The sequence below is a fragment of the Triticum aestivum genome, chromosome 6B (assembly GCF_018294505.1).
Source record: "Triticum aestivum cultivar Chinese Spring chromosome 6B, IWGSC CS RefSeq v2.1, whole genome shotgun sequence".
Classification (NCBI taxonomy): Eukaryota; Viridiplantae; Streptophyta; class Magnoliopsida; order Poales; family Poaceae; genus Triticum; species Triticum aestivum.
In genome coordinates, this window is record NC_057810.1 from 307,681,718 (window position 1) to 307,704,689 (window position 22,972).

At 50.3% G+C, this 22,972-nt stretch overlaps 2 protein-coding genes and 2 long non-coding RNA genes across 8 annotated transcripts in view; 2 read left to right on the forward strand and 2 right to left on the reverse strand.

Moving 5' to 3' along the window:
• Nucleotides 1-922: 922 nt before the first annotated feature.
• LOC123137035 (uncharacterized) lies at nt 923-5,219 on the reverse strand. Of its 3 annotated transcripts, none has more exons than XM_044556579.1 (5): nt 4,439-5,219; nt 4,011-4,358; nt 2,399-2,829; nt 2,018-2,305; nt 923-1,894 (listed from the first exon to the last, which is right to left on the reverse strand). In XM_044556579.1, the coding sequence occupies exons 4-5, from the start codon at nt 2,237-2,239 to the stop codon at nt 1,268-1,270; spliced, it is 849 nt and encodes a 282-aa protein (XP_044412514.1). In that variant the 5' UTR covers nt 2,240-2,305; nt 2,399-2,829; nt 4,011-4,358; nt 4,439-5,219; the 3' UTR covers nt 923-1,267. The 3 variants fall into 3 exon arrangements, with proteins under 3 accessions (XP_044412514.1, XP_044412515.1, XP_044412516.1); XM_044556580.1 differs by having other exon boundaries at nt 4,007-4,358; nt 4,439-5,166; XM_044556581.1 differs by lacking the exons at nt 4,011-4,358; nt 4,439-5,219 and adding an exon at nt 3,441-3,967.
• Nucleotides 5,220-7,292: 2,073 nt separating this feature from the next.
• On the forward strand, nt 7,293-9,416 carry LOC123137037 (uncharacterized). Its single transcript, XR_006467658.1, has 3 exons — nt 7,293-7,604; nt 7,704-8,757; nt 8,953-9,416. It is a non-coding gene; the product is annotated as an uncharacterized lncRNA (long non-coding RNA).
• Nucleotides 9,417-9,604: 188 nt separating this feature from the next.
• LOC123137038 (uncharacterized) lies at nt 9,605-11,088 on the reverse strand. 3 transcript variants are annotated; one of them, XR_006467659.1, is made up of 5 exons: nt 10,842-11,088; nt 10,496-10,751; nt 10,187-10,269; nt 10,017-10,103; nt 9,605-9,905 (listed from the first exon to the last, which is right to left on the reverse strand). It is a non-coding gene; the product is annotated as an uncharacterized lncRNA (long non-coding RNA). The 3 variants fall into 3 exon arrangements; XR_006467661.1 differs by having other exon boundaries at nt 9,982-10,103; XR_006467660.1 differs by having other exon boundaries at nt 9,605-10,103.
• Nucleotides 11,089-11,823: 735 nt separating this feature from the next.
• Nucleotides 11,824-22,972, forward strand: part of LOC123137039 (casein kinase 1-like protein 3) — a gene marked incomplete in the record, with an annotated part of 30,644 nt that continues 19,495 nt past the window's right edge. Inside the window, 2 exon segments of the mRNA XM_044556582.1 lie at nt 11,824-12,098; nt 12,196-12,236. Coding sequence (XP_044412517.1) covers nt 12,023-12,098; nt 12,196-12,236 — 117 coding nt within the window.

Genomic DNA, 22,972 nt, shown 5'->3' on the forward strand with positions numbered 1-22,972 from the left:
AAAACAACAAGGAGAAGTCCATCGCTGCACGCAGCGGCAGCTGCACGCAGCGCATCCACGGCTGCGGAAGAGTCGCGATTAGGACTCGCTGGAAGTGCTACTTCGAGTATAGAGCACCGCCGACGTGCGTAATGGTTCGTATTCGGTGTATTAGATGTACTATGCACTGACAGCCGGACTGACTCGCCTGACGCTAGCACTGCACATGTACAGACGGGAGTACACAATACTACCGTTGCATGAACACTGTATAATGTAAACATTGCATCCACCTGCATGTATTTAAGGCCCATGCACCAGCCGGCCGTGGACAGTACGGGCACGTTTGGTTCCTGGGCAAGCGCTTGCCTTGCCTCGCGAAGCAAAATGCAGAGGGTTTGGTACCTCGGCCAGCTTGTCTCGTTGCCTGCAGTTTCCAGCTTTTTCCTACATATCGTTTTGCACGTTCTGCTTCAAACACGCGCACAAGCATCCCGAGTTCCCTCGTTTCGTCGTCGTCGCCGTGCCGCGATGTCCCAGAGCTCATCTTCCTCTCATCGTCTCCGAGCACCCCCACCACCGCTGCCATTGATCCTGTGCCCGAGGTGTGTTGGGACGAGGACTAGATGGTTTGTCTGTTTGTCTCCGGCACAGACCGGAACCCCGGCGTCCGTTTTTACAATTGCCCGAACCAGGGTGTAAGTCTGTGATCTATACGGCGGTCCACTAGATGTTGCAGTTTATGCTGATTGCTTTGTGTTTTCGAAATCATCATCCAGTAGGATGGAGGCAACCACACAACGAGAAAGCACATCAAACATTTTTTAATTCCTATGGAGGCACGTCAAAGCAGGAAATATAGGAATAACAGCACTAAGTCAATTTGACAGTCAAATAAAGTTGTGATATCCCTTATTGGAAAATGAAAATCACACGCCAAGGATAAGAGTAATAGCATGAATTCAAATTAAACTGCCATCCAGCAAGGCACAAAGCTTATTGGAAAAACAGATCACAGTCCCAAATTAAGCATAAATGCAGGAAATCGAACTACTCTGGATTGGATTTTTGGATTCAACTACTCCCTCCGTTTGGAATTATTTGTCGCAGAAATGGATGTATCTAAACGTATTTTAGTTCTAGATACATCCATTTTCGCGACAAGTAATTCCGAACGGAGGGAGTACCTGCTTCAAGCGCTGAACCGAACATCACTCTACTGGCCCGTCGCGAGGCCGCTTCACAAACGGCAAGACCGGGTTGAAACAACTGGTTTTTTTGTGCCCAGCTACACCGCAATTGCCGCAGGTAGGGATTTTGCGAGGTTTTTTCGGAAGATCACCCCTGCGGGGTGCCCTTTCTCCCTACAAACCGTACAAAACCTCGATCGCGCGTCCTTGACCTCATATCCAGGTTTGTCCCTCACTGTGGTTGGCCTACCCTTCTGCTTCTTCCTATCAGACGGCAGCAACGTCGACAGTGACATACTGGAGCCAGCTTCACCAGAAACTGAACTAAGCCCACACTCGGTGGAGATGAACATCTGAGAACACATGTCGTCTGGGTGCGAAGAACTTGTGCCCATCCTCTGAGTGGGATTGGCTGATTCCCCAATTTGAGTTTGGTCCACCAAACTTTTGCCATCCTTGACCGCCGCCAAAACAGTCAGCTCTGCCTTGCCTGCAATCAAGATGTCCATTGCTCTATCAAAGGCATCGACATTGCTATCACCAAGATGGACAAACTCGAGCACGGTCAGGTGTAGTGCTGTATGCCTGTAGGAGGATAACCGCGGAGGCCCTTGATCCTTTTGGTAATGGAGAAGGTGAAGTGGCGAATTGTCGCGGGCATCTACTGTCCACCTTTTCATGACATGGAATCTGGGTATTTTTCTCACTCCCAAATGAATTAAAACCTGCATACAAGGAAGAGGAAGAAAGAACATTACAACCTGAAGATGGAAACCTGGATAAATCATTCTAAAGAAAATGTTTATAGCGAAGCTGCTATAATCGGTCGGGGGTAAGTTAGGAACAACCTTGATAGCATGGCAACAAAGCATCCCCATGTGCTCGAAGAGCCCACATTCGCATGTGTACCTAGCACAACCATCATGGACACTGACCACATGCATTTCACGGCACCACTTCTCTCGCTTCTCAGCTTCAACATGTCGCACGTGGTAGGTGATGCCCCGCTCAACTTCCTCAATATCATACCTACCAGAGCGATACAAAGCCTGGCCAAACATCTCGTACATTGTCCGGGTATAGACTTTACTTGCATGCTCCTCCAAAGGGTAATTGTATCGGAGAACTACCCCGCCCTGTTAAAACACACAAACAAATCTGTTAGCGAGGATGCAAAACAGAAAATAGATGATTTATCTAGTTGCGTTAAGTTTTTCTTCAACACACACCAGCCTCGTTCTCTTCTCTTGGAATCCTTCTTCAACTTCAGTCGAACTGCAATTTGCTATATTGCTTCACAAAAAGGTTCATGGGGCATGCAGGCGGGATGTAGCCTTTCAACAAATGGTTTGCACTCTCGCTTCTTTGCGTACTGGTTTGCTTCGCACATAACTTGCCACTAAAATAAGGCTTCGCCCACTTGTGACGAACCTCGAAAATTTGTATGAGGAAAGTGTTGTTGTGAAGCTTGTATTTGTCAACCCAGGAATAGAGATTGTAGAATTCGTACGCCTCTGCCAGCGAATCAAAAATGGTGCCAAGCACCGGGTTGACGACCACCTCAGTCCCCCTATCAGCGAATCCTCTAATTGCAGCTTCAAGCGGCGGCACATGATCAACTACTACAGATCTCTCATCTGGCGCACGAGGACCTCTTGGTCTGCAGTTAGATTAGCACAGTCCACATAGTTAAGGGAGGAGAAATAATTGTCACAAAGAGCAGAATAAAAAAGACAGCCAATAATTCTAACAAATTGGGTTAGACTACATCTAGTCACGATCTCCCCGAATTGAAATTTGTAACTATGCCAACACAAGATAAACTGGTTCAACTTACACTTGCAGACCATACCACATTAGCAACACACAATATACATTCAGACCAGAGAGTGGTATTAGTACCAGACCACGTTTTTTGGGTCGATGAAATTTAACCAGGCTACAGAATGCCGGGGCACGCGTATAATCGTAACAGAACACCCAGACATGATTAAGAAAACGTGCAAGGACCATTTTTATGACAAGCCTGATTCAGTCTATATTGTCTCACCCACTCTACATTCAGACTGCTACACGAAATTCACTAAACTTCTACAAATGGATTCCACCAAAGTATATATTTCCCTTTGCGATGTTTGAACACTAAAAAAGGTCACCATCCCAACAGAGAATCAGCTACCAGTACAACATTGGTCAGAAAGAACTTAATCACGCAATTACGGTGCTTCTTATTACTAGCAGTTCAAGCTCTTTTTGTCACTGAAAATTAACCTCGGCTGCTTGTTTCTGTGAAGTCGAAGCTGCGGTGCGGGGCACCGGTGGTGTACGATGACGAGCGACAAGTGGTCCGTTCGGTGATCTTCCGTGACGCCAACATTGCTTTGCTCTCTGTAGTTCTCCGCAGGAGTCGGAGCTGCGTTGTCTTGCTGTGAGTGGATGGCGTTCCGCCGTGTAAGGGTAGTGTTGTTCGATGGCCAATAGGGTTGTCGTTTTTCTTTTCTCATTGATCTTCGGATCCTCCCCATGTTGTTCTTCCGCTGCTTTCTGCTTAATCTAATTGAAGCCAGCAATTTGCTGGATCTTTCAAAAAAAGAAAATTAACCAGGGACATACTACAGCAGTGCCACGGGTATTTTTTGCCGACCAACCACTGGTTAGTGCTGAAGCAAAACATCTAAGAACTTGTTGGGAAGGGTTGATTCAGATTTCTGTTGTTTCCTCCACTTTTTACCCAGAGTCCTACCCAAATTCACAAGCCTAATGAATTTTTCAGTAGTTACTCGCATGACTGAGAACAGGAAAATGAACAATTGGCCTAAAGGACAGAAAATCAGTACCTACCAGCGTATTGTCGCAGTCTCGCGCCGACGGCAGGTACACGCCCCCAGAACTGAATGCCGTGCAGGAATCCGACGCGGCACTGCGGCGGCTGGACTCGGCGGATGTGTGCGAGACGACGGCATGAGTCGCGCACCCAGGGTTTGCGGATGCCACATCTCCGCCACCAGCACTGAAGCTCTTGCAGGAAGCACTGGATGACTGGACATCAGCCAAGTCCACCACTTGATCCAACAGACGAATGTCCGGCGAGGGCGCTTCGACGGCCGAATCCGGCGAGAAGCGTCACCACCCTCGCCCAAAACGAACGGCGGCTCGCACGCCTCTGGACCCGTTGCCGCTGAGATCGTTCTGCAGCACCGGCGACCGGAACGAGCTCGTTAGATCTATATTTCAACCAAGAAAAAATAAAGACAAGGGGGTTCACTCACCCAGAGTCCAACCCCGCCTCCGTCGTCACTCCGAGGTTCGGCATGAGCATCGACAGCCGGAACAGGAAGCAGCCCCGGCGCCGGTGCTGTTCTCGCAGCTCACCTTGCTCTTTGCCCACCAACCACCAAGACGGGGAAAGGAATTCGTGCGAGACGCACCAAATGCGACTAACCACAAGGCCCAGTCCCGTACATAGCTTCAGACGACCGGGGCCAGCCGTGCAGAGAACCGATGGCCCACTCTGCACCACGTGCGGGGCACGTCTCTTGTCCGTGCCAGACAAGTACCATGGACCGAGCCCACTGCACGGTCCCGACGCAGTGTATCTCTCTGTATTACACTATGTATCACTGCTTTAGCGCTTTTGCAAATCAAACTGCACGCATCACCGTGCAACTCGGGTGCGGCCGGATAGCTGCGTGCAGCTGCCGCTGCGTGCAGGACATCCACTCTCAAACAACAAGCCACTAAGCCCAGTGAGAGAAGAAGAGTATACTCAGTGCTGGCAAGATAAAGACATTCAGGAAAACAATTTGACCGGTTGGCCAACTTAGAGGATTATCATCGCAGACTAGCTCTTCCCATGTCTGATACCAAAACCCTTCTTCCATGAATAAAGGTTATAAAAAGCATACGCCTCTCCCAGAGGGTCAAAACATGTCCCAAGAATCGCCACGATTACCTTATCGGTTGGATTGTTTTGAACGCACCCAACTGCTTCTCAATTCTCAAGGGCACTTACACGCGACAGGCATGGTGTCCTTGGGGCAGCAACTCCAATGCTCATCCTGCAAAAGTTTCCTTTTAATACTCAGCAACATTCTTGATCGGAGACCATGTTCTAAAGAGAAATTAGATACAGGGCAACGGTAAATTAGCATAGTAAACCAAAATGGACCCCCAACATAATGACGAACAGCCCAAGTGCATCATCTTTCCTACTACACACGTTCAATCAATGATTGTCAACATTTATTCTTCTACCATCTACAAATAACTATTCTCGCTGCACAAGCAATATTAGTACAAACCTCGCAGCCTAACAATTACATGTCTACTCCTACCCATGGCAGTGAGGATCCAAGGCAGGGAAACCCCGCTGATGGGAAAATTCTCCATTGAGAGCTCGCTTTGTGAAAGGAACATTCTCCATTGACCCAAAAAAATACCTATGATGTTGTATACCTTGGCAATATTCACATTGTTCTGTCTCAGCTGATTCATCAAATCCATGTTGTACACATCTACTCCTTTCATTTCTAAATGTAAGGCTTTTTAGAGATTTCAATACGGACTACATACGGATGTATATAGATATACTTTAGAGTGAAAATCCATTCATTTTGCTCCGTATGTAGTCCGTATAGGAATCTCTAAAAGGTCTTATATTTTAGTAAAGGAGGGAGTATGTGCTTGTGCAATGGCCAGTGCATTGTCTGTCCAAAATCAGGGCACAGCTAGTGATTGTACTGGTCGCGATGCTCTGCTATGTACCCATTGTCTTTGGATAGCACCAGCCTTGTTAGAGCAGGGCACTCACAATGGCAAGACCTTGTTTTCTCCACCCAGCCTTTCCCTGACACAGACACATAATGTCAAGATCTTGTCAAGTAGTAATTTTTTACAATGTCTGATAAATTACCCAGTATGTTGTCTCATAATTACAAGCAATCACATACATACGAGCTGGGAAATCTTCATATTTGCACATTGCAATACAAACATTCTTTCTTGCATTTCAGAATTTAGGGTGTAATCATTTCTCCAGGGGCGCAACAATATGTGAAAAACGAAACATTCAACTCACAACCATCTAGTGTATCCCTCTACTGTAGTCTTTTAATTACAAGCAACCACACATATATGAACGTAGATTGTTCAGATTTGCAGCACGAATTGTATGATTACAATGTAAGAGAGAATGTCTCCGTTGCAAAACATGAGGTGCCAGACTCATCTGAGATCCCACCGGTACACTAGCTTGATAATTATGAGCAACCACACACATATGAACAGAGATTGTTCAGATTTGCATCACCAATTTCTTCAGATTTGTATGGACATACCTGCAGCTCCATCCTGGAGCTCTAAGGTCCATCTTGCCTATCAATTGTTCGGAAGCCTGCAGTGAATCCTCCTGTGATCTCCCACCTTCGCCCCCCGCACACAAATCTGACCGTGAAAGCTCTAGGCGCGAGAGGCTCCATTAGGGCGTAACTATCAGTAACCTTCTCAAGCACCATAGATCTGCGCAGCAAGATGAGGAAATTCCAGATCGACACCATGGGATCCAGAATCGAACAAAAATCTCAGACGAATCTAATGAGCTCTTACGCTACCTTATTTGGCTGCATAGGATCTCCATGCCCACCAGTGGATGCGGCCCTCCTAGATTCGCCGCCCCGCAAGCTCACCCCTCTCGCCATTGAAGAATCCAGGAGACCAGTACCATCCGCCCACAAATCCTCGCATTTACTGCTCCGTTGCCAGAGTTAACGAAAAGCACATATTCTGACCCATGGATCAGCAACGAAACCGACGAGTTGAGCCACGGCTCAACTTCCTGCCGTCCACGTCCGCCGGGCGCCGTCTCCGTACTTGCCCATAGCTCAGGTGTATTTTCTCCATTCCATATTTACAGACGCTCGTGAATCTCGCACAGCTATTTAATGCTCCGTATCCCAACACGCCGCTCGACCGCTCAGATATAGAGCACATATGAGCTCGAGCGCAGAAACACCGTGTCCACGTATCGATCTAAAAATGACCCAACGCTGTCCCGCATTGATTGCTACGGCAGCCGGCACTGTATGCGCGGACCAGGTGGTTCTCGCACGGCTCGGGCATTTTCCTGTTCCTTCCTGAGCCGTGCCCGTGAGCCGGTATCCGTGACGGCCACCTGCCCCAACCCTCGATAATTGCATCCCCACCCATGCTCCCCCTCACAACCCACACAGCTCCAAAGAAATCCCCATCGCCGCCGCTCCCTCCCACCTTGTTCACTCGCCGCCATGTCCGCCGCGTCATCCTCCCCTCTCACCGTCCCAACTGACTTCCTGCTCCCTCTCAACCCGGTATCCTTTTTGCGGTGACGAGATCGCGACGAACTTCGCAAGGACGGGAGACAAGTTGGGTCATTGGTTCTACAAGTGTAGAAAGTACGATGTAAGCAGATCTGAAATTCCTGTTTTTGTTCTTGTTTCAGAGCTGAGTTCGCAGATCCACAGGAATACGGCCCCTGACTATCACGTTTTCTAATCGCAGGCCCTCCAGTGCCGATTCTTCGATGCCAGAAGACGTACGTGAGGAGGCTAACTCCGCTTCAGCTTGCCCGTGCTTAGAAGCAACAAGCAAGTCGACATTCACCAAGCCGTGCAGATGGTCCATGCTGCCAACCAACCCCCTGTGCAGCAAGGCGATGGAGGGCAGATAGCCACCCAATCCAGTCTTTGCCACCGCGGTCTCGGCCAGGGCAGACTTTGTGTCAAACTGATCAACTACAAGTCGTCGTTGCATCCCGTTCCCAAATGCTTGTAGTTGCCACTCTACTGCTTGCAGCTGCCAATCCCATGCTTACCGTGCTTGTCCTTCTGTTTGTAGTCGCCAGGTACTTTGGCTTGGTAATTAATGTGTTCAGAGTTGTTTACTGAGTCGCCGTGCAACGGCCAGAAGGCGTCAACCATGTCAGGGTGGCTCCCTGTACCTCAAGCCTGTTTCACCTAAAATGTCAGGGTAGCTCCCTGTACCTCAGGCGTCAACCGTGCGAACTTTATTGGCAGCTTCATATGTAATGATAGTAACTATGTTCAGTATGCTTGTTACTGGCTGTCATTGAAATTAATTCTGCGTAATGAAAATTCTTATTGTTATGCTATTACACAATTTGTTATATAAGAGAACTGTCCCTTATGTCTTTGTTGATCAGTTCTATACAAATTCTGCCCTGGCCGACCAATATGGGGTTGCACATAGACTGAAGTAGCAAATGTATTATATATTACTAGTATTATTTTTCATTTCAGTTTGTTAACACAAATATTTCTTTATTATTTTGCTTCACTAGTGATACATAGGGCATTGATATTTGAAAGGTGCATAAGCTATTAAGCTTCCACACCAACAGTCGATGGGAACAACTAGAATCATGCATTGATGTCTCGAAACATTTTCTGCACTTGAAAGTAGTGAGAGTATGTAACCAGTTACTTTGTCGGCATTTAACAAATCGAAGAAGATATGCACCAGGTTTTTCAGGTTAATTTTCTGCAGTCATACATATCAAGTTGTTCCATTCGGAATGCAAATCTTTTTCTGCAAGGTTGGCCTGTTGTGAAAACAACCTTTTCGATCTATCCCTCCGTTCCAAAATAGATGACCCAACTTTGTACTAAGTTAGTACAAAGTTGGGTCATCTATTTTGGAACGGAGGGAGTACAACAAAACTTTGCTGCCTGCACTAACTTCGCAACAGCTGGATAATTTTCTCTGGATCTACTTTTTTGTTAATGCGCAGCACCAGCGACTACGGCTTCGGCGATGACTGTCGTTTCCTCCATCACTTCCCACCATGGACACGATCAGGCTATTTACGAAAAAAGATGAACAATTGGACCTAGGCGGTGAGGGGGAGCTCGGGAAGCCAATGTGTCTTGCCAGCACCTTCAAGACCAGGCTATGCATGAGCTTTGTCGCCGGTGGAGGCCACTTGGCCTATGGCAAAGTTGAGCTACGCAGGTCAAACGCATCTTCAGAAGTCCAAGATCAAGTGGTTTTCATGGTGTTTGTGATGATCGTGTGTCTGCTATTTTGCAGAAATGCCTAAATAGAAGGTTGTCTATTCTTGTTGTAGTCCATTTTTTCGGTTCAATGAAGGCATGATAGGCAAGGCAAGAAAAATGGATTGAACAGGAACTCACTGTATCTCTTATTTTATTCCTCGAATTCTAACTGAACAATACAATTCTTTATGTTGCTGGACATCACCTCTTCCACTCCTATTTTACATGTAATACATGCATTATCAGCTTCGGTGTTATTACCTTCTCTTTGGATAATGAGCAGAGTAAGTGTCAGTCCAAGAGAGATAGTGCTAACAGACAACAAGGTCCTCAAGTTCTGGGTTGAGGATGAGTGCAAGGTTTTTGGGATCCCTTGCGGTCGTCACAAAATCAAAGGCAGAGATGCCAACATAAACCCTGAAGCAATTCAGTTCATAAAGGGTACAGTTGAAATGAACAAGACGGGGGTTCACAGCTTGCGTGCAGCAGAAGAGTTCCTTTTGCGCGACATCAACGAGAATTCCAGCCAGCTTGAAAAAGATTGTTTCCAGATAGCCTTTGTTATATTTTGTCATGGACCATCTGCTTTCTCTGTTATGTATCAACTGTTGTCGAACACGCGCATCAGCCTTATCAATGCAACACACTTACACCGACATGACCTACTATTCTCCGCCTCTGGTTTCCCCTGTATAATTGACAAAAAACACAAATGTCATCATTTAAACACACTTGTAGCACCGACGTCCATGGCTGCTGCTTACCTTCCAAAACAATAATTACATGAATAAGTGTTTACCGAGCAGCCGCATGCGATTTCTTGCATTCACTTTGACACCTTGTCCTCTCGACGTTTAGCCAGCTCTTACCGTACCTTATTCTGAATCTAATCTCCCAAGAATTGCAGAATGTAAGTCAGTCATATTTTAAAACCCATAAGCTCATACACAATCTGAACTCAGCACTCACCAAACTTGTGGATCGACTCCTCGAGCGCACTCATCCGTGATAGACATGGTGTCCTATCTGGTGGCTCACTCCTTAGCCATAATCTGAATTTTTAGAACAAGTAAAACATTCAGTACACTGTCCCAAATACCATAGAAATAAAAATGTGAGCACTATTTCTTATTTCTGAATGTGGACAAGCCGGTGATTTTGCTTTGGCAAAGCTTAGCAGCTTGCACCCAATTATCAGGAAAGAGCTAAAGCACATTTTATCTGAACCTAAAGTGAATACAATATAGTTTTTCAAGCAGGGACGGGTTGGATTCAGACCTTTTTGTCCATCCAGGAACTTTCGGATTCACTGTGTCAGTGGACTGCGCCGACCTAGTCGGGAGATGCATCCGCATGGCAGCGAGCTCCACCATGCCTCCCGGTTAGCTCGTCATCGCTGACCTGCTGGCTGCATCCAGAAGCACCCTTTGAGTTCATAGTCCCACCGCAGGCGGCCTCGCTTGGCCGCATCAACACCAGAGGAGCCACATCTGGCTGCTCAACGGTGTCCGCGAACTCCTACATCAGTGGGAACCTGAAAAGGGGCGGCAATGGCCGACGTCCATGGCCGTTTGTTAGCCTCCCCCTTTCACGTAGGGATTTAGTGTGATCTGCGTGTGCTAACCTGTCGACGGCGTTGAGAAGTAACTCCATCCCAGCATCCTCCCTTTTTTCCTTGTGGCCAGAAGGAACCGCCGCCGCCACCCCCTTCTTCCTTGTTCGTCGGGAGAGAAAAATGGCTCAGCTTTTCGCTAACGATCTGAGCTTCTTATCTGACCCTAGGCTCGGTTATTTCGTCAACGTCCTGGTCCAGGATCAGGACAACCACGTCCGAACTCCGTCGCACGCCTACGCCGCCGCGGTCCCACAAACGCGACACTGTTTCCTACCGTATATTGCGGACGGCCCTTTTTTCCTTCGCCCTTTGTCAGATGGGTCAGCGCTATTATTCCGGATCCCAAGTCACTAAGGCTGGTCACAATGGGCAAGAACATAAGCTAGTAACTTACACACTTTCCTAGATTATGTTACTACCTCCATAGTGGGTAGGAACATCTATGTAGTGTCATGCAACAATGTATTTATTAGATTATAGACTCATTATTTCTTGAAGTGTGTGATGTTCCGGTAACTTAGCTAGTTACCACAAGCACCTCTCTCTTCATTAAATATGTGCCACATAAGCAAAGTTGTATTGGAGTGTGTGATGTTACTCCTAAGTTCCTCCCCATTGTGACCAGCCTAACGGGCGATCGCGATTTCGGGAGCATCCGCGCTCGGGCACCGAATCGCCGCTTCCGAGAAGGGGTTCATCGGGAGCCGAGAGGCGAAACAGAGGAAAGGCACGTGAGTTTCGGAGGAGATAGTGCGGGGACCGGGGAGGCGGGCACGGGGCAAGGAGGTTGCTGTGCACGGCGCGTGACTTTCGGAGGAGATGGTTGTGACGAAAAGAGTTTTGGTCCGATGCGGTAAATTGCTAAACGCAGTTTCGGTTGTGGATTAGTATAATCTCAATGGTTAGATTAAATTAGTGGTCTCGATCGTGAGGCTGTAATTCGCCCGTGGATCTTGGGTTGGGTAAGGTGTTTAATAGTAGTAGAGATAAGTAAGGTGTTTCTTTTCTTCAACTTACCCTGAACAGCGGAACTGTTCGAGTTGTTTCAAGCTGCGGCCAAAAAGAACTCCAGCCGGTAAGAGGTGGCCCTAACCCAGTCTGACCTTATAGAAGCTTCAGCCGCTTCTTTGCCCCTCCTGCTACCCAAGCTCCAAACCCTAGCTTCCTAGCCTACGCGTCCCCGAGCGAGCATGGATCGGATCGTCGGTAGCAAGTACAAGCTGGGCCGCAAGATCGGGAGCGGCTCCTTCGGGGAGATATATCTCGGTTCGATCTTGATTCCTTATCCTTCGATTTCCTTCTCCGTGGTTGGATTAATTCATGGATCTGATGGGGTTTGGTGTCATCTCCCTCCTGTCTGCAGCCACGCACGTCGACACGTACGAGATTGTAGCCGTGAAGATCGTGAGCTCCTCCTCCATCGCTTGCCTTGTATTTTCTTCAATCCGTTTGGATTATGCAGCGTCTAGTGCCACTAGTTGTGTGAAGATGTAGCCGTTGGGCTCCTCAGATATATATTTTAACCGGCGCATTGCTGTGCATGTTAGAAATGCCCTGACATAGGAGTGTTAATTTTCAGTTCAAGTTTATGCTAAGATTGATGGGTTAGAAACTTAGAAACTGCTTATTGTTCCTTGCTGGTTGGTTTTCTTTTTGGAGATAGTTTCTTGTGTTTATTTTTATATGCTTTGTATATACAGAACGTTCAAGTTTTTTTTTTGGGGTCAAGTAGCACTTTTTACATATCAATTTCAGTTACTTCATGGATTCACATGGTTATGGGTTGTTTCTGCCTAGAAAGAAGGGTGCGCTGTTTTGTGACTTGCTTGATGCTTCTGCAACACAAGTACACAGTAATATTTTGAAATGGGAAGGGTGTTATGGTTCGAACTAACTGTTCCCGCCATAGTGGTCTATTCAGTGATTATGCAGATACTGTGTTGCTTTGAACTGTGACAGCATAAAAGAGGAAAGTGTTGTGTTACTGTTAGGGACAGGGATCATTTAATACAGCAACCAAAAAAAGCAACCAACATATAAATGTTCTGTTAATAAACACAAATTGGCTTTTACATGTGATGAAACAGCTCTAGATCATGATAATACACTTGTTGTCCTTATATTTCTTTCCTGGGCTGGACGGGCCATATCATCTGCTTATATTTAAGGTTCACTCCCAATTCACAAGTTTCTCTGCTTGGTTTCTATCATTGTTGCTGCCTCTTCCTCTGCTTCACGTGCACTGGGCTAGGCTCCAGTGGAGGGCGCACAACCAAAGTTGTGGCAGTTCCCTCCTGTCCAGTGGCTAGGTACCGCATAGAGCACCTTTTATAGAACAAACATGCTCATGGTTTGGTGTGATTTTGAGTTGTTGTCTGGGTTCAGGTAGTGGTGTATCTCTCACTTCTGTTCATGTTTTCTCGAATAAGTAGTGGCGCATAAAGGGCGTGTTTGGTTGCCCGGGTGGCTATAGCCTGCATCGCATGGAGGAACCTGGCTGAGTCTAGCCTGGTTGAGATGATGCAAGGATGAGCTGAGATGAGTGTTTGGTGAAATGTACGGTATGCGTGCATGAGAGATGTTGTTTGGTAGACTGCATTAGAAATTCCTCAAAATATTATCTGAAATCTGAACCAAAACTCAAGTTTCAATTTATTTATCAGAAATTTCTCAAACGGTTTTACTATCTAGGTCCGGCGGAGCCTCGTCCAGCTTCTTTCTTGGATGGGCACGTCAGCTCCGCTCCTGCTGCTTCTTGGATTGGACGGCAGCTTCTTCATGGCTGCGACACAACCTGTTGCTGCTTCTTATTTGATGCAGCACGACAGACGTCCTGGTACCTCTGGCTCACACCCACCCTGCTCCGGTGGATGGGGTGGCCGAAGCAGGCCTTGCTCCGGTGGATGGGGGTTGGATAGAGAAGAAATAGATGGGGGCACGAGGGAGAGGGAGGGGAGGAGAAGCATGGGAACAGGAGGGAAAGGGAGGGAAGGAGAAGCTCTACCTCGGTGGTGAGGAGCCACGCCGGCGGCAAGGGCAGAGGCAATGGTGCGGTGGATCTAGCGGCATCGCAGAAGAGAGGGGGGCTGGGGAAGAGTGGCGGACAAATCGCATGGGGGGCGAGATTGCGAGACGAGTCTCGCTGCACGCGCGGATGCAAACACGAGCCTGGATCCGGAAAACGACCAAAACTTGCGCTTCTGCTCAGCCTGGCTCGGAGACTGTCGGTGTACTAGAGTAGGGGTACCCTAGTATCCCAAACTTGTGCACGGGCAGTTGCAGCGCCCTGCGGCAAGGCTTGCCGGGTGACCGCCAAGGTCCCCCGTGGTTCCTGTGGAGCCATTCAAGAACAAAGTATTCAAGCCAAGGAGACAAGGCCCCGGCAAGAGGAGCTTGCCGGGAAGGCCAACCAAGGCATCTCAAGGAACTTGCCGCGACACGCCATGCGTCCCGACAAAGCCCGGTAAGCGACAAGCTTCCGGACGCGACAAGACAACGACCGCGGCAAGGCGCTTGCCGCGGCAAACTACCACTCTGTACCCACGCTCCAGCACATCCACCAACGTGTCGCCCTGGGGCCTTTCCAGGCGCGCGTGGCGAGAGGCTGTGCAGCCAGCGGTGCGCGGTGGCAAGCGACGCTGACAAGACTGCCATCGTGGCGAGCGATGGCGTCCCTGACGGTCCTTTTTGCACTATTTGGGCGACGCAGACGGGCATTTAATGCCTTTGTCCCCTGCCGTCAGGGTTAGGTATGATACACTGTACAGGTAGCTATACCAACCGCAATTTCTTTTTCCATTTTTGCCCTTGTTTACGTTGTCACCTGTCGGTGACCCCTTGAGCATATAAAAGGAGGCCTATGCGCAATGTAGGGGGGGGGGTTCGAAAGCAGAAAACACTCACGCTCGGTCTCGTTAGCAGCTTGTGTGTACTGTAGCACTCAGCGCTCCCGAGCAAGAACTCAATACAATCAGACAAGCAGCAGTAGGAGTATTATCTCTCCGGAGAGCTCCGAAGCTGGGTAAACTGCTCGTGTGCTTCGCCTCGATCCGCTCTTCGTGCGATCTCCGCCCCCCGCCGAACCGAAAGGGGCTCGGTCTGCCGGCCCCATAGGTGTTCGTGGATCAGTTTCCCCGACATCTTTGGCGCGCCAGGTAGGGGGCGTTGAGGTTGTGTGAACCTGATCCGGCGTTCACGCGAGCTAGATCTTCATCTTCTTCATCGACATGCCACCGAAGAAGAAGGCTTCGGAGGCAGCTGTTCCGTCCGCGTCGATCCCACCGCCACCGGAGCAAACGGGTGGTGGGGTAGACACCGGCGGAAGAACGGACATCGACGAGGGAGCCCACGGTGCTGCCAGGTCCAAGGACAAGGCCGCGCAGACCTCGGCGTCCGTACATGCACCGCGCCCATCTCAGGAGGCGCAGGACCGACAGCGTCATGGTATTCGCAGTACCATACGTTTGTTGGACCAAGATCGAGCTGGTGGGTCTCGGAGTGCTCGAGACCAGCATGCACGCCAACATACTGACACGAGCGAGACATGGTCGCCTGGACGGGATACTGCTCCTTCTAACATAGTTAGAAGTCCGAGCATATCCCGCTCCTCGCGCCGTTCGCCACTACCGCCCACCACTCCAGCAGAAGCTTTGGCACGAGCTCAACTGCTCCTGGATTATCCTCCAACGACGGACAAGATCGATGAATGGAGGGCCACCATTCAGAGTCTCATCGGCTATGCCAACGGCGACACTCCGCGACAGCCTAGTACATCGCTGCCGCGGCAAGACTGCCAGGCGCGAGCCGATGGCGACGAAGCTGGTGGGGGTGCAATCACCATGCACTCCCCACCCGAAGGCCAAGATCGCCGACTCGCCGGATCCACCTCGACAGCGACTCCACCGCATCATCAGATCCACGAGCTCGTTGCGATCAGCGCCAAATTCTTCACGAACGACAGCAAGAAGACGCTCGTACTCGCATCGAGCGCCGAAGAGAAGCGCGGCGTCAATCGGACCAGCGCGCTGGGCCCTCTGTCGACATGCATGTGCCAGGGGAACCAGGCGACTTGCCGTACGCGGTAGGTTGCCCTGCGTTCACTCGTGAGCTGCGGCAAGTTCAGTGGCCCAGCACGAAGAATTTCAAACCAGATGTACCAGAGAAGTACGAGGGCAAGTCACATCTGTCGGAGTTCCTCAGCATCTACACCATCGCGGTGCAAGCTGCCGGGGGGCGGGACGACAAGATCCTTGCCAACTACTTCCCCCTGGTGCTCAAACCCAACGTCAGATCCTGGCTCATGCATTTGCCGGACAACTCAACATCTTCTTGGGCAGATCTATGCCATTAGTTTGTCGGCGCCTTTACAGGCGGCCACAAACCTAATGGCCAAAAGAGTGACCTTCATCTGCTCGCCCAGAAGGAGGGAGAGCCCCTGCGCAAGTACATTCAGAGATTCAGCCGCGTACAGCACAACATCCCAGATGTCCACCCTGCCGCGGTAATCAGCGCGTTCCATCAGAACGTGCGAAACCGCAGGATGCGGGAGGAAATGGCGATGTACAAGATCAGAGACGTCAGTGAGCTATATGCCCTGGCCGACAAGTGTGCACGTGCTGAGGAAGGGAGGAAACTCCCCAGAGAGAATACAGAAGCAGGAAGATCTGATAGTGAGGATGCTGCCCCGGCAAAGAAGAGCCGGCGGCGGAACGGCAGGAAAAAGAAAGGCAAAAATGTGCTAGTTGTTGAGCAGTCCGGCAATGGAGGTGGCGCCAAGAAAGCCAAAGCTGGTAGTTCCGGCAAGGAGACTGTCGCAGGCATCAACTACCAGGCTGTGGCGGTCGCCGACAAGCAGGACGACACTAACAAGCAGTACTGTAAGATCCACCGCATCAAGGGCCATGACCTCCAGAGCTGCAAGAAGGTCGAGTAGCTTGTCGAGCAGCAAAAGGCTGAATACGAGCAACGCGACAAGGAGAAGGCCCAGGAAGGTGCTGGAGGATCCGGCAAGAAACGCCCCGGCCGGGGAGGACGCCACGGCAAGGTTAAGCAGCGGCAAGGAGACAGACCTCCCCGCGGCCGCGACAAGGATGAAGATGACGACGACGATGAAGATATGGATGATGACGAGACTGATGAGCAGGAGTTCCAGAAAGCCACAGAGGTCCTGTGTGTTGACGGCGGTGCTTCTCTGCATACTTCACACCGCCAGCTCAAGCAGTGGGTGCGGGAAGTCAATGCGGCAGAACCACCCGTCGAGTCACGCAAGCCTCTGAAATGGTCCAGCACGCCTATCATCTTTAATATTGAGGACCACTCTGATCGCATAACTGCGGTCGGGTGCTTGCTGATGTTGGTTTCACCAACTATCCGCAACCTCAAGGTCACTAAGATGCTAGTTGACGGCGGGGCCGGCTTGAACCTGATCTCCTCCGCGGTACTCCAGAAACTCCAGATCCCTGACAGCGAGCTCGAAGAGACCGGCACATTCCAAAGAATCAATCCGGAAAGGAGCAAGCCGAAGGGGAAGATCACGTTGCCAGTGACATTTGGCAGCGAGTTAAACTTCAGGACTGAGAGGGTCACTTTTGACGTTGCTGACTTTCCATTGCCTTACAATGGGATACTCGGCCGTCCAGCACTCGCCAAATTCATGGCAGCCTCCCACTATGCATACAACATGCTAAAGATGCCAGGCCCGATAAGTGTCATCTCTATCCCTGGCGACAAGAAGGATGCTCTTATCTGCGCCGACAAGATCTACCGGGAAGCAGCAGCCGCAATGGATCGCAAGTCACTTGCCGCTGAAGCTCCCGGGGGGAAGAAAAAGACCAAGTTCGGCAAGAGTTCTGATGCCCACTCCGGCAAGAGTTCTGATGCCCACTCCGGCAAGCGCACCTCTTCGGAGTGCTGCGCTACCGTCGAGGACGCACCATTGAGCTTCACCGGCAAGTGTAAGAAGACAATGGTAGCTCCACCAGAGACCAAGAAAGTGTCCGCCAAGGAGGACGGCACTGGTGGTACCTTCACCATCAGTGCCACTCTCGACCCTAAATAGGAAAGCGCGCTCGTTGCTTTCCTGCGGGCGAACGTCGACGTGTTTGCATGGCAATCGTCTGACATCCCCGGCGTTTCCAGGAAAGTAATCGAGCACCATCTTGCCGTCTGTCCTCATGCGCGGCCCGTCAAGCAGAAAGTCAGGAAGTAGGCGGTGGAGCGCCAAGAATTCATCGCAGAAGAAATCAAGAAATTGGAAGCAGCAGGCCTTGTCAGAGGAGTGCTCCATCCTACGTGGTTGGCCAACCCTATAGTCGTACGCAAGGCTAACGGGAAATGGAGGCTTTGTATCGACTTTATCGATGTCAATAAAGCTTGTCCCAAAGACCCATTTCCCTTGCCGCGCATCGACCAGATTGTTGGCTCCACGGCCGGATGTGACTTGCTCTCATTTCTTGATGCATACTCAGGATACCATCAGATCTTCATGGCAGAAGAGGATGAGGAGAAAACCGCATTCATCACCCCATGTGGCACATACTGTTTTGTACGGATGCCTTTCGGTTTAAAGAATGCTGGTTCAACATTTGCAAGAGTAGTCAATGATGCTTTTGAGCCGCAAATGCACAGAAATGTGGAAGCCTACATGGATGACATAGTGGTCAAGAGCAAGGACAAGACGACTCTGATTCAAGATTTAAACGAAACCTTTGCAAATCTGCGCAAGATCAACCTCAAGCTTAACCCCGAGAAGTGTGTGTTTGGAGTCCCCTCCGGCAAGCTTCTCGGGTTCTTCGTGTCTCAGCGGGGAATTGAAGCTAATCCCGACAAGATCAAGGCTATTGAGCAGATTGAAACACCAAAGCGCGTCAAGGATGTACGAAGACTTGCCGGTTGCGTGGCTGCTCTCAGCAGGTTTATCTCTAGATCTGCTGAGCGTGCCCTGCCGTTTTTCAAAATATTAAAAAAGGCAGGTCCAATGAAATGGACTCCAGAGGCGGAGGCTGCGCTGCAGGACTTGAAGAGATACCTGTCCTCCACTCCAACACTTGTCGCACCTAAGCCACAAGAGAAGTTGCTGCTATATATAGCGGCAACCAATCAAGTGGTTAGTAATGCGTTAGTAGCGGAGAGGGAGGCGGATGATGAGCCAGCAACCACGGCAGATGCATCCAGCGACAAGCAGGGGACTTCACCGGCAAGCTCTGGTCCCGACAAAGATGGATCTGCGCAGGCGCCTGAGAAGATGCAGAAAAGAATGGTGCAGCGCCCGGTTTACTTTGTCAGTTTCCTTCTGCAGGGGGCTAGGTCAAGGTACTCTGGTGTGCAGAAATTGCTTTTCGGCCTTCTCATGGCCTCGAGAAAGTTGCGCCATTATTTCCAAGCACATGAGATTATAGTCGTCACTCGTTTTCCGCTAAAGAGGATACTACAAAATCCAGAAGCAACAGGCAGGATTGTCGAGTGGGCACTGGAACTGTAAAGCTTTGGCTTCAAGTTTGAGAGCACTTCAACTATCCAAAGCAGGGCATTGGTGGAGTTCATAGCAGAATGGACGCCAACACAAGATGAAGAAATTCCAGAAACGAGCATCCCCGTCAAGGAAGCAAGCAAAGAGTGGCTGATGTACTTTGATGGTGCCTTCTCGCTGCAAGACGCCGGTGCGGGCGTGCTATTTATCGCACCCACCGGAGAGCACCTAAAGTACGTAGTCCAGATGCACTTTCTCAAGGAGCAAGCAACGAACAATACAGCAGAATATGAAGGCTTGCTTGCCGGTCTCAGGATCGCAGCAGACCTTGGGATCAAGAAGCTCATTGTCAGGGGTGACTCACAGCTTGTCGTCCGCCAAGTAAACAAGAATTATCAGAGTCCGTTGATAAAAGCTTACGTTGATGAAGTGAGAAAGCTAGAAGAGCACTTTGACGGCCTACAGATGGAACATGTTCCAAGAGCTCAGAACGACATTGCCGATGGTCTGTCAAAGTGCGCCGCGCTTAAGTTACCTGTGGAACCAGGGATCTTTGTGCTCAAGTTGACTCAACCATCCGTAACGCCATCAATTGGACAGGGCAAGAAGAGGAAGTTGATTTCTGGTGACTATTTTCCGATAGAGCTCTCCGAAGCCGCCGCCAAGAAGGTCATCAAAATCAACACCAAGGGTGCTGAGGAGCAGTCTACTCCGGCAAGCCCTAGGGTTTGTTCCGTTGAAGCAGACGCTCCCGACAAGTTTTGCCTCGGCAAGCTTGCCGGGGAACGTCAAGCTCCGGCTGAGCCGCAGGTTCTCGCCGTAGAAGCAGATGTTGCCGCAGCAGCAGATGTGCCTTTAGTCCTTGTTGTCGAGCCGCAAGCTCCAGCATGGGCACAGCAGATTGTCCATTTCCTTCAGACAGGAGAACTTCTTGAAAAGTAAGAAGAAGCGGAAAGAGTAGCCCGGCAGTCAAGTATGTACCAGTTTCTCGACAGCACACTGTACAGAAGAAGACTCAACGGCGTGAAATTGAAGTGTATTCGCCGGGAAGACGGACAAGAGCTGTTGGCAGAGATACATGGAGGCATATGTGGTCACCACATTAGCGCAAGAGCACTTGCCGGCAAAGTGTTCCGGCAAGGTTTCTTTTGGCCGACAGCCCTCCAGGATGCAACTGCACAAGTAACCAAGTGTGGAGCGTGCCAGTTCCATTCCAAGCAGATACACCAGCCAGCTCAAGCTCTCCAGACGATCCTTTTATCCTGGTCATTTTCGGTCTGGGGGCTCGACATCCTCGGCCCCTTTCCCCGAGCTGTCGGGGGCTTTGAGTACTTGTACGTTGCAATCAACAAGTTCACGAAGTGGCCGGAAGTGGAAGCAGTGAGAAAGGTGACAGCACAGTCAGCAGTCAAGTTCTTCAGGTCGATTGTTTGTCGCTTCGGGATCCCTAACAGGATCATCACCGACAACGGCTCGCAATTCACGAGCCGCACCTTCATGCAGTACGTCCAAGATCTTGGCGCCAAGGTCTGCTTCGCTTCTGTTGCTCATCCGAGAAGCAACGGTCAAGCGGAGAGGACGAATGCTGAAGTGCTGCGCGGGCTCAAGACCAGAACTTTCGACAGGCTGCACAAGTGCGGAAAGAACTGGATTGAGGAGCTGCCGATGGTTCTTTGGTCGATCAGGATGACGCCAAATCGAGCCACTGGCCAGACACCTTTTGCTCTAGTCTATGGAGCAGAGGCAGTTCTCTCCACGAAACTCGTATACGGGTCACCCCGAGTGCTCGCTTATGATGAGCTTGAGCAAGAGCAGTTGCGACAAGATGACGCGCTGCTCCTTGAGGAAGACCGTCTTCAGGCCGCTGTACGAGCTGCTCGATACCAGCAAGCTTTGCGCCGCTACCATAGCCGCAAAGTTAGTGCCAGAAGTCTTGAGGAAGACGACTTTGTTCTTCGGCGCGTTCAGTCCACCAAGAATTCTAACAAGTTGACGCCGAGGTGGGAAGGCCCTTACCGGTTGAAACGAGTCACTAGGTCTGGCGCTGTCCGTCTTGAGACCGAAGATGGCACTCCGGTGAGCAACTCCTGGAACATTGAGCATCTTCGTAAGTTTTACCCGTAAGGCGCGGTTGCCGGAACCTGTTCCGGCAACCACCTTTTGTACAAGTCTTGCCGATGTTGCATGTAATCCTTTGTACGAAGCCGGGCGCAAACCCCGTGCATAAGTAAAGCTCATGTGCTCCGCACATCTCGTCAATTTCATGCTTTTTTACTTTGCATGCATTATTTGACACTTTGTGCAGCACCAACCCCCGGTAAGCAATAACGAGCCGCAAGGCTCCATATCTTTATTTTCTCTTCTTTCTTTTTCTCAAAAAGGAAAAGAAGGTTCCCTCGCCCACAAGTATGCCGGGGGGAAAGGAGAAGATAATGGTGTGGATCAGGCATCGTTCAAGGAAGTTTCGCCTTACCGGAAAGCAAGCGACAGAAAAGCTAAGTTGCCAAAGTTTGAGCAATCAGTTTTTAAATTTTTAAGTTATCTTTCTCGAACGACCGTGCTTTGTATGGAAAACCTGTGCGCGGAGGAACCAACTCGTAGCTAGTTGCGCCCTTACTTTGTTTCGAGTCCGCTCAACAACTTAACTGAGTTGCGACTAGTTGCGACAAGGTTTCTTGTCGGAAGCGGCACCGCCAGCAGACTGCTGACGTCCCGCACTCAGCGCTCGCGGCCCAGGTGCCTGCGCCGACAAGTTTCCTAAAAGCGTAGGGCGAAAATATACAAAGGAAGAAATCAAGTAAAGGAAATAACATAGCAATCTCCGCCCAAAATAGAGTTATATTACAAGATAGCTTGTCGCAGCTCTAACAGATTGTTCTCATAACATGACCAGCAGCGACAAGAAAAAGAGAAAACGGGCGGCCTAATCTACGCGATCGCCCTCAACCCTCTTGATCCCGCTCACCTTGTCCACAATGGGTGCGACAAGGGCCTTGAGCGCTTCCAGATCAGCATCCGGCGGCAGGGACCTGAGGACATTGGTGAGGTTGAGGCCTGGGTTGCGGAAGGCCACCTTCACCAGCACTTTTTGAAAAGCTCGCGCGCAGATCTTGCGCGACTCGTCGGCCAGCTGCTTTGGGATCTTCTCCCGGAGTCGCTGGAGGGCCGTCGCCACACCTTTGAAGAACAAGCTGAGCTTGGCGCTGGGTTGGAGGTGCTCATCGGAGGGATACCCGAGATCCTCCATCCCCAGTTGCGCCAGCTCCCCGTCGATGGCTGCGGCAACATTCACGAGACCCTCGGTCCAGTGCTCCACAGTCTCCCTAAAAGCATTCTGGGCGGCAGCAGCACTCGCCAGCAGCGCCTCGTCGGCCTTGATCTTCTCCGACAAGGCCACCTCCCGCTCCCTGGCGCCGTCCAGCGTCTGAGTCAAAGTAGCCAGCTTCAACTTAAAATCTGCATTGGAGTCCTTGGCGGCGCTAAGCTCCTTGCTCCTCTCAGCGAGAAGACCCTGCAGCTCACCATGAGCGGCAGCGTCCTTCTCGTGCTCACGCTTGAGCGCAGCGAGCTCCTCGCCGCTCGCCTTGAGGTCGGCCTCCAGCTGCGCCACCTTCGTCTCCAGCTCCTTCTTGGCGGCCTCGGCAGCTGCGACGGCATCCTCTGCTTCCTTGAG

Excerpts from the sequence above, each read along its gene's own strand:
- LOC123137035 (XM_044556579.1), bottom strand. The coding sequence starts at position 2,239 with ATGTACGAGATGTTTGGCCAGGCTTTGTATCGCTCTGGTAGGTATGAT. Across the intron at positions 1,895-2,017 it reads TTTGTTGCCATGCTATCAAG|GTTTTAATTCATTTGGGAGT; the intron begins GTTGTTCCTAAC and ends CCTTGTATGCAG.